Source organism: Dermacentor albipictus, chromosome 2, assembly GCF_038994185.2.
Source record: "Dermacentor albipictus isolate Rhodes 1998 colony chromosome 2, USDA_Dalb.pri_finalv2, whole genome shotgun sequence".
In the NCBI taxonomy this organism is placed as follows: domain Eukaryota; kingdom Metazoa; phylum Arthropoda; class Arachnida; order Ixodida; family Ixodidae; genus Dermacentor; species Dermacentor albipictus.
Genome location: NC_091822.1, coordinates 79,347,211 through 79,358,228, shown reverse-complemented (window position 1 = coordinate 79,358,228; position 11,018 = coordinate 79,347,211). Strand labels below are relative to the sequence as shown.

Here is an 11,018-nt window from a genome sequence, read left to right as displayed (position 1 = left end):
TTTCTACCATTTCATTGCCATAAAAAAATAACGGTGTACTTTGGGTCAAAGCACAACACATGCCCTAGAGCTATGGCTGCTGTGTCATTGCTGTAGCACAGTTCGATGAAGCAATAAGCTGAGTAAGTTTGTCTATCAAGCTTGCCTTGCATAATATGAGACCTCCAGTAAGCCACGTATTCTACAAGGTGCACGTTAAGTATTTTCACTCAGAATACTGCTAAAAATTATCACAAGTATTGCCACGAATTGATACAGCTAAATGACTCTTAGGGTCAATTAGTTTACAAGAGTGCTACATGGAAAATTTTTCGTTAGTTTGACAACGATCATGAAGTGGTCAACGAGCGATCGGGACATCTCGCTACTGTCATGTTGCTGAAAGGCAGTCGTGTAAACATTGACTGAAAAAAGAAAAAAAGAAAATACAAAGGCCGACTTTCAAGTGAAAATTCGTGCAAATGAGGTAAAATAAGAGGAAGGCATAACATTCATCTCGCAATGCTCTAAGGAAAGCAGCTCTAGCGCATCATTCATGAGCATGTGTGAGCACTCGCCAAATATAACTCTATAGCTGGACAATTATTATTTGTGCAATATATATAAAGGCTGACAACAAACATCAGGGGTTGAGCGGGAGTGATACCGCTTCTTGAGCGACAACGCCTTCAGACATTTTTGTTAGGATGACCATTACTTGGTATTTGGTTCTAGTGATTGCTTTTAAACTGTTATCGCATGTTTGACAAATGAATTCAAACTAAGATGGGCGGAGTTAAGGTTCACTGCAGAATTGCCTCCTCTCCTAGAATGCCCGCATCAGGACACGCCAATGCATAAGTCGTCATTAATAGCATAGCGCCGTCTACCACTCAGTTGAAGAAAATATTTAGGGTGTAACCAATAGGAGGTTTGAAAAAGTGCGCAAATATAATTAAAGATTATTCAGGACGTTTGAATTACTGGGCGTTACTAATGCATGTTAAAAAATATTTTGTTGGTAGGAGTGTTCCTTTACTGTCGCTGTGTACATGAGATGTTATTGTGGTTCCCATGGTTGTTTGAGTGTTTCTTTCTGATGTCGTATTTGTCGAAATGGTATGTTAGATATTTTTATGCAGTGCATGTTGTAAGTCCACGTCGTATGTACGATGCATACTTAAAGGTGAAGGAGTAGCGGACACTACATACTTGTGCGCCAAGATCTCCTTATACCATCCTAATAACGTAGAAGAATGGCATCTGCAGCACAGCTTCCAATGTCTAGATAATACCTTGAGTTTTCGTGAAGCATATGTATGTTGCCAATACTGCCGGAAAACCTCGAGATTTTGCTAATTATTTCGTACAATGATTTTGAACTTGTAAAACATGGAATCGTCATGTCGTGCCTTAAGTAATGTCTCGTTGAGCTAGGTGTCCACATGATGAGCATTATCTTCAGTGTGCAGGTTAAACGTGTATTAGACAGTTTTTCCACGTGCGGCCATAGCCACTGTTTTGGTAAGCTGGAAACGGTTCATTGTGTCTTGTATTTCGAAAATGGCTGCACAAATGATTATGAGTAAAACGAACAGAGTTGTGGATATTCCTTACATGTGCTGTCTATCACTTACACTTAAGAATGCAAGAAGCCGATACGGGGTCAATGTTTTTAGACATGACATTTAGTTAGAAAGGATATGACCCTCCGTAGTAAGCAGGAAAGACCGGCTGTACTGCAAGAAAAAAACAACACGCCGGTGTTACGTAATATATGCCAAAAATTCGCAGGACGCTAAATGGGCCTTTCTTTATAAAGTTAGCTTTAGCTGAGGTCACCTTTATTTCAGACAGACAGTTCATCGAACCGGACATGGAGCATAAGCGTTCAATGACTGGTGAAACCCCGTCTGACCTTTCGTTGTAGCACAGTCGCGATTGCAAATATACTCGAAAATTTTTAGACACTATAGTTCTTCATTTCAGACATGATAAGGAAGGTCACCCTATGTGTGTGGCTTGGCATATCTGTAAGCACTTTAGCACGTGCGTCAATGAGGCCTTCATTATCTTGCACAATGAAAGATTGTCATGCCTAAACGCTTATATTTTGCGAATTACAGCACGTGGTCATGTTTGATAGATTGGCGCTGCCTTCCGTTCAGCATGCCGCGCTAAGTTTATTGTCTTACTGCTTTTGTTTTAGATAACGCGCTGTTATGCAAAGCGAGAGTTTTGTTGTGCCTTCTTTTTTCTTTTGTGCCAGTTTGCGAAGTTTTAGTTAATAGTCGCCCTCTCCGCACAGCTTTCGTACCTTCTTGTTTGCACGCTTGCATGCCTGGCTTTAATTAATATGAATCCTTAGCAACTTACTCAACTTTCAGTTGCTCTTTTATCATACAAGTCAATAGCAGCATAACTGCACTAAGAACACTGTGCCCTGGGTACACCAAGACAGCCACTGAACATTCTTGAAGGTAAGAGACTACATCAAATATGTTGAAAAAGGTAACTCATTTCAAGTATACAACTGTGTTTGATATTTAGTCTTACTTTTAGCGATATAAGCACGTCCATGAACCTTTTTCTTTTGCGGTGTGTGTTACTTTCATTAGAATCCATTCTTTTTCAACTGTGCCGGTTTTATATTCGCCCCATTAGATTTAGAAACAGAGAAATTTAGCAAGCAGATAAATAAATAACTTCGTAGGAACTATTGCCGTGACACAGCATCCAGAATTCTGAATACTTTTATTGGTGTCTATTAGACAACATGAATTGTGAACTTGTGTTGACGGAAAAAGTCCGTCTAGTCATGGACGTCAAGGACCCGCCTTTATTTTGCTTGGAAGCTTGTCAGGCTGCAAAATTATATGTTGGCTGCCTTAGATGGCTTCTGTCATGGTTTGGTAGGACAAACAAAGCTTACGAAGTGTCTCTCTTGGGTTGTAAGTGACGAACTGTGGCTAATTATCCACAGGTACCCTATTTCCGTCAAATATTAGTTGGGCGTCGTTCCCGATATAACGCCGGAAATACCGCCATGACCATGCGCGTTGGCCCCAAGATTGCCAGTGACATCGGCCTCGGCGTGGCCCCTTACACCGCCCATGGCTTCTGCGCCTGCCATGGCTCCCCCGGCCACATTTGAGCTTACACCTGCGTCCACTCCGACGCTGACTCCAAGATTAAGACCGGCATTGAATCGTAAGTGACCTCGTGTTCCACCGCGAACTCCGCCACGGCCACCTAAACGACCATGAGCGTCGGCACCTAACCCGACTCCTCCTCGAGATCCCACTCCTCCACGCGCAGCAGCTCCCATGCCTGCACCGGCTCCTACTCTAGCACCAATGCCAGGTCCGTAGCCCAAGCCACCATAACCCAGTCGAGAGAGTGCCTCTTGATCGCGGATCATGCGGCGCATTAGGCGCCTGATCTGGCGCTCCCGCTGCCTTCTCTTCATCCTGTCGCGCCAATCAAGCCTAATATAGTCGACCCCGCCTAAGCCTCCGCCTAACCCCCCGTCTATACTTGGGTACGACAATCCATTTATTGGGCCACCATAACCTCCTAGGCCCCCTGAGAGAACTGCGCCATCGCCCACGCCTGCATCGAGGCCTCCAAGTGTGCCAGCCACCGGGTCTCCAGGAAGACCAGCTACACCCACAACACCAGTGCTTAAAGCTCCTGAAGTAATACGACCTCCATAAAGGCCGGTATTTACGTTTCCAAGAGGCACTCTTAGGCCACCTCCAGCACCACCTCCACCGGTGCTTGCGCCTAGGTTGGCGCCGTGGGCGCCACTCAAGCCTCTGCCTTGGTTGGCATTGTAGGCTCCACCGCCGACTCCGCCTATGTTACCACTGTACGCACCGCCCAGGCTTGTGCCTTGGTTACCACCATAAGCTCCACTACCGGCCGTGTTAAATGTGTATGGTGCACCTCCGTTGCTGTTGGTTAAGTATCCAGCTGGACTCCATGGCAGGCTTGCTCCTGTGTTACCGCCATAAGCTCCACTACCAGCCGTATTAAAGGTGTATGGTGCACCTCCAATGCTGTTGGTTAAGTATCCAGCTGTACTCGCACTTGTTCCATCTCCGTGATTTCCAACATAATTTCCGCCGTATCGAGAAGCGCCACCACCCGCGCGGCCGAAGTTGGCGTTTGCACCATAGGCCCCACTGGAGCTGCCGCTGACGCTTGGAAATGCCGCACCTGGAGCAGGTAAAAAAATATAGGACAATTTGTGAACATAACTGACTATGTAATAAATGAAGCCATGGTAATAAATGAATTACCTGTTTTCAGAAAGAAACAATAGGTGACATGTACAGCTTCTGTGGTCAGCACAGTATGTGATATTCATGAGAGCTTTAAAACACTTAAGCGCAAACCCTCCTTAAATTTGCTGATTGTGGCTCACAATAGCTCAAGATCAAAAAATAAAAAACGTTAGGAGAATGCATTTCGTTTGGTAGATATCCAGTCGTGACGGAGGCATTGCATAATCAAGCAGTATAAGAAAGCGTACGCGAATATCTTAGAAAATATGTATAAAGACTAAACAGCTACCTAAACGTCTCCACAAGAAAAGCGCAAAAATACCGATCAAGAGAGGGGTCAGGCAAGAAGACACAATTTCGCTAATGCATGCCACTGCATGCCTACAAGTATTAAACCTTTGATTCTGGAAATGATTAGGAGCAAGAATCAACGGCGAATATCTCAGCAGTCTGCGGTTTGCAGGTTACATTATCCTGTTCATCAGCTCTAGGGATAAATTGCAACAAATTGTCGATGGCTTTAACAGGGAAACTCTAAAGGTAGGGTTGAAGAATAAGATGCAGAACACAAAGGTAATATTCAATAGTCAGGCAAGCCAACCAGTATTCTTGACTCGAAGTGAGCATCTAGGGTTTCAAGAGTACATTTATCTAAGTCTATTACTCAGCCAGGTGGATGACAATTTTTTCTATTCATTAACTCCACCTTACGGGTTTCGCCAGACGTGATTTGCCCCATTGAGTGTCCTAATGCTTCGATTGGTCGAATAAATCACCCTTGCACTGCAATCTGCTAGCCTCATTTTTAGCTCAAATTGTAGACGGCTCAACCTGTTAAGGCATTGGTCGCAGGTTCGAACCCGTGGAGCCGGTGCTGAATTTCTTTTTTTCTACTGCGAAGTTTTTCTCTGAGAAATCCATCAGAGGTTACCTCTGTAGCGTCGTGCTGTAGGTGGGTGGATGACAATTTTTCCCTTTCTTGAACTTTCCTCCACCTTGTGGGCTATCACAGAATTCATTTGCCAATTAGGTCGCGTAACGAAATGAGAAAATTAGCAGGCAAAACCTGCAATCAGCGGCGCAAATTAGACGTAATCAGAGATCGCTGTGAAAGGCTTTCGCCTTGCAGTGGACATAAAAATATGGTGACAATGATCCAAATAGGCATTACAATAAAAAATTGTTTAGTTATGCTGCATTATCGTCAACCGCCTGTATCAGTGTTATTCATTTTAAAGCGAAGCTTCCCTTGTGAACGCCCCTGATGTTCTCTTGCTAAACGTGGCAACGGCCTGCTGCTGCTGTTTGTGCGTTCTTGTCGAATAGTTCACACTCACCTGCCGGTCGGCGATGCCATCTAGGAGCAATGGCTCACACTACATCGCTCGCAGCAGTTGAATGTAAAGGAGAGAAGTTGGCCCGCGCATGCGGGTCCTTGCTGATGGAGAGGGCGATGAGGCGCAATGAGAGCGCAGAGAGTCAACGTAGGAGATGCGCTCACTTTGCGCATGCAATGTGTCGCCTGGAAACAGCGTAGGCGGTCGCATCCGCGCCTTTATTGGGAGGTCGGGTACCCTTACAAGGCTGGTTGCGTTCAAAGATGCATTGCATTCTTCGCCAACATGAATAAAGCCTGCAGTTTAACTTTGCACTCACACTGAATAAGCAAACAAGTGCTTCAGCAATCCTTATGTATTAACGGAAAGCTTCCCTATTTATACTGTTACAAAGCGCTACCAGAGGGGAAGGTTGAGGACAGTAGAGAATATGTTGACGCTCGCCGACATCGCACAAACTGTCTTCCATATTGCATGCCTTGTATGTCAGTGGACGCATTGTAACTACCCTGATAATATATTTTAAACCTCTCTTCCCGTAACATTTTGCTGGAAGTTGCGGGATCTCCCAAGCGCACGACAGATTTACGCAGTGACCGCTCCTTGGCGGCATCGGCAATACCAGCTCAAGGCCTGAATGCTTCTGGCACGTCGCCACCCGCGCCCGCCGTCATCCTAGCACAACTGCGCGACCATGGCACCTTTTCTGGAACGGATAACACCGATTTCGAAAAGTGGCTTCAATTATGCGAAGGGATGAGCGAGAGAAATCATTGGAACCAGACCGTCATGCTCGATAACATGATCGTTTACCTCGTGGCAACGGACCGCGTCTGGCTTTAGACCCACGAAGTACCCGATCTACCACGAAGCTCATACGCTCGTCCTAGGTATTGAAACCCAGAGGAATGACGCGCTTCTCATGACAGGCGTATCTGCTCCTGCTGCGCAAGTGTTGGACATATTTTTCGTCATTGTCGCACTTTTTAGAACTCGGCGTTTTGACCGAGCTATTGAAATATCCGGCGCCCGCCTGGTAGTTCTCGCCCGCCGACACGTATCGAAGACACGCTGTAACATCTCTGCCCGTCCAACCAAACCGTTCCCTTTTTCCAAGCCCACGTCTCCCTCTCGCATGTGCCTCGCAGTTCACCGTGTCGTCCTTACTCCCGTCGCTCTTTGGAAAACTAATGGGCGCAGCTCCGGGAGGTGAGCGTGCCGTGACGACCCGACCCGACAGACCTCTGCTTACATTCTCTGGCAATCACAACCTCACCAACGTGGACGTGGGCTGTATACGATAAGCAGCACTGATTCACTCAGGAGCACACATAGTGTTTATGAACGCTAACCTCCATACGCACCCAAAGAAAGTCCTAAATCCTGCCCCGCCCGCTGTCGTCCGCATTGCCGACTGTTTAACTCCAGCTTTCACTGGAACGTCTGCCTGCCGGGTCACTTGAGCCGGACACGATACTTCTGTTTTGTTTTATGTCTTGTAGCAGTGTGCACACGAAACTATCTTAGGCCTTGATTTTCTGTCGGCACATTCGGCCGTTATCGACTGCTCTGCGGGTGTTGTCGAACTAGCCCTGCCATGTGCCGTTGACCTTCCTGATTCTACGCCGAGTCGACTATGTTCCGCCGAATACGTTCGCCTACCTCATCGAGCCGCGGCCTATATTGGCGTTTCACCCGATCCATTTGTCGCCGCCAGCAATTACCTCGCGTCATTTCAACCTCTTGACGTACCATCAGAGCCAGACTTTAGGGCTGGTCTTGACCTTATTGGCGATTTCCAGCTACCAGCCTGCGGAGATAAGTGAATAGCAGCCGCTACGACTGGACGACCCGGTATGCGATCACTCGGGCTCTCCCAGCGAGCTGTACAATCAACATCTCCGACTTTCTCCTTGAAGATGATATACTTCACCACGACGCTGCTCAACAGCTCCTCGCACAGGGCCCGCTATTTCATATCAAAGGCTGTGCAAGACCTCTTGCACCCCTGCGCTACGAAACACAAGTTAACAACGGCGTACCACCCTCTTACCAACAACCTCACAGGGCGCCTTAATAGAACTATCAAAGACGTGCTTGCTATGTATGTTTCTGCTGACCATCATTATTGGGACGCCGGTCGGCCCTTCGTCTATATTTCCTGTCGACATGACTGTGCGGGCTTTTCTCCGTTTTGTCTCTTGTGCGGAAGAAATCTGACGCTGCCATGTGACAGACTGCTTCCCGTGGTTCGTTACATGTGGTCAGAATGCGCCCGTGACGCCATCTTCAGAGTTCTAGAGGCGCGCCGGACTACGCACCAACGCCTTCCCGCTTCGCAGGAAAAGCAACGATGCTTTTATGATGCCGGCGACCACGATGGTGACCGGCTTCAACCCTGGTGACAAATTTATTCTTTAGACGCCCTCACGGCGAGTAGGCCTTTGCAAAAAGTTGATTTCGATTTGCTCTGGTCAGTACCGTGCATTGCGCGAAGTGACCGACGTGACATATGAAATCACGGCTCTCGATTCCAACATGTCTCGACCTTCCACCGATGGCGTCTGTCTGGCCCACCTAAAGCGACACCACTCGAATGATCTAGCAAGCACCGGAACAGCGCCTTCGCTCCCGGTAGTCATATTACTAAACCCTAGCTGCCAGAGACGAAGCTGAGGACAGTATAAAAGACAACGATGCTCGTTGATGTCGCCCAGACTGTCTCCCATATTGTGTGCCTTGTATGCCACTGGACGTGTTGTAAATACCCCGTGAATATATTTTTAACTTCTGTTCTCCCCGTAAAAATATATTTCAGTAAAACACGTTGTGGGGCTAGTTGGTGCATATCTTTCAATAGATGAAGCGCCAATAGCGACGGCACACAGGAAGGAATACAGACACGACAAGGCGCTTCCTGTACAGAATGAATACAGACAGGAAGCGCCTTGTCCTCTCTGTATTCCATCCTGAGGGCCGTCACTATTGGCGCTCCAGCTATTGAAAAAAATATTCCAACAACAGCGCCCGATGGACCTGCTGAAGATCTGCTGCATAAACGACACGCACATCAAAATGGTCAGTACTCTATTTCGACTGGAAGTAAAAATGCACACACACTAGGCATATCAAACAAAATAGATGTACAATTTCTCGTAACTCCGCCGGAGACTGCGCTTGTTCTGTGGGCATGTCCACGGGGGGCTGTACATAAAATTAGGGGCGCGCATTCGAAGGTTTGATTAGTTTCATTTATTAGATTCATTGATTAGGCCTACATGATCTGCACTGAACCTCCGCGCAAGTTTGTGAAAAGTACCTTTGCTGGAATGAACTCATCGACCAATTTACGAAGAATCTAGATGGCAAACTGGCAAATGAATTCAATATAGAGCAATACAAGGCCGAGACAGTATTTAGAACTGATGACCAGGCAAAGCATTTATTTCTTTAAAAAGCTTCGATACGTCTTTCATTGCATCTATTTTATTGGGAAAAATTTTTATATTTTAAAAACATTATCTAACATATCTATCTAAATAGGCTTAAAACAGCTCTTGAAACTTTTATATGGCATTTTTATTGCAGTCAGCATTGGCAATTTTGACAAGGCACAGCAAATATACAAAAATAATACCGTGACATAAATTGATATAATGTTTTATGATATCGATACGGTAAAGTGGGAAATACGTAGTATAAAAAACTGAGTTCGGCTTCTTAATAGACGACAAGCGAAGCGCAAAGTATTAGTCATGACGAGTGCTGCTCACATCTCACATTTATTAAGGGGAAATGAAACATCCACCCAATCGTAGCAATTGCTATAAAGAAAACCCATACGGATTCACCGAAAGAAAAAGCTCGCAGTTGAAGAAAAATTCTTCCTGGTTCGGCACTTCAAGCCGCAACCACCACCTTTCCAGGGCAGCCGCTCTACTATCTGTACTAACCAGGCAGCTAGGTGACGGCAGGGCGAAGTCAAATTTGTCGACAACTCGAAGCAAAGAAAAAAGTTTGACGTAATTCTTTTATGGAAACCCGTAAGGTGGACAGAAGTAATTAAGGGAAATTAAAATGAGAAAATTCCATTTTCTCTTGATTATATACTTCTTGCCACTTTGTGGCTTTGCGCAGAAGTATTACATCATAACCACACATATGGACAGGCTGGAAAAACAGCAAGCGCTTATCCTATGAATCACGTGCTTTTTGTTAATCACATGCCACCCTGCTCAACACAATATGCAAAATGTGTTTCCTTAGTTAATAATTGTTCTTGCATTCGAATATCAGCAGTAGAAGTACCTTTTCTTGGAACGAATTTAGATTTCGGTAAAGGAATGCAGGTATTAAGAAAAAATAAATAAATAATATGCAGGGCGAAGTGGCGCAATATCACCTGCCCACCTTTTCGAAGTCGTGGTGTTTGTTTGAAGCTGATTCCTCCTATGTAGTTCATAAAAAGTTGCACCCATATTAGGTTCGCCGGCGTTTGTACAGTTGAAAAATTGTCTGAAGTAAACCGATTGGCATCTGACATTCTGTGACAGTATGTAAATGCCGTCGCATACAATTTCTCTTAGCTCATTGCTGATGCAGTGTTCCTACGCAAATTTAGTACGAAGAGCGGCAAATTCCTTCATAAGCACCTCTTTCATTGACGTATACTATCTATATCCCGAGCTGTGTATACAGAAATACTTACAGAAATACTTCTAATGCCTAGCAACAAAGCTCGTCGTAAATGATACGTACCTAGAAAGCTCAGTGCGCATGCGGCGAGGCAGAGCAACCTCATGGTGATAGTAACAGCGCTGATCTCGTGAACTCAGCTATTGCCACTCTGGCGTTTTTATCCGAGCATACTGCGCAAATCGTTCGACGAGTTGCAAAAGAAAGCCTATTATTCTGTCAGCATTGTTATCACATTAAAGGAGAACAAGATGTCTCTTATTTTTGGCCTAAGAGCCTCAGGCGGCAGAACATTATTAATGGGGAACAGATGTGGTGAACGGCGTTTTAGAGAGACGACATTTAAGCGACTATACGCGCGGACACCTTTCTGTGGCTATGAAGGGAACACTGCAAGCGCGTGGCTGCTTCACATGTGTTACCGCGCCAAGCAGTCCGGCAACGTTGGACAGCGCTTTTGGTGTCTCGGAACACAAGCTTAATTGATGCAGCTTCCACGTGCGACGGTTTCGCGTTTGCCCAGAGGGGGAAGGGAAAAGCCGCATAATAAGTAAACCTGTTCACTTAGTAGTGCATTCTGTGTTATTTAACTGTTGCTAACAAGGTCTTTATGTTTTCTCTTCCCCAGCCTAAACTAACCTGGTTAAAACGCGGGACACTTTTCACAAGCGATCTCACTTGTGCGCGCTTCGCCTCCGTCGCTTTCCCTTTACAATTG

General features: G+C 45.8%; 1 protein-coding gene across 1 annotated transcript; it reads right to left on the bottom strand.

Annotated features, from left to right (window-relative positions):
* Nucleotides 1-2,716: 2,716 nt before the first annotated feature.
* On the bottom strand, nt 2,717-10,469 carry LOC139055453 (uncharacterized). The gene is made up of 2 exons (XM_070532938.1): nt 10,364-10,469; nt 2,717-4,200 (listed from the first exon to the last, which is right to left on the bottom strand). Exons 1-2 carry the CDS (start codon nt 10,404-10,406, stop codon nt 2,984-2,986), a joined length of 1,260 nt encoding a protein of 419 aa, XP_070389039.1. The 5' UTR covers nt 10,407-10,469; the 3' UTR covers nt 2,717-2,983.
* Between the last annotated feature and the right edge of the window lie 549 nt (nt 10,470-11,018).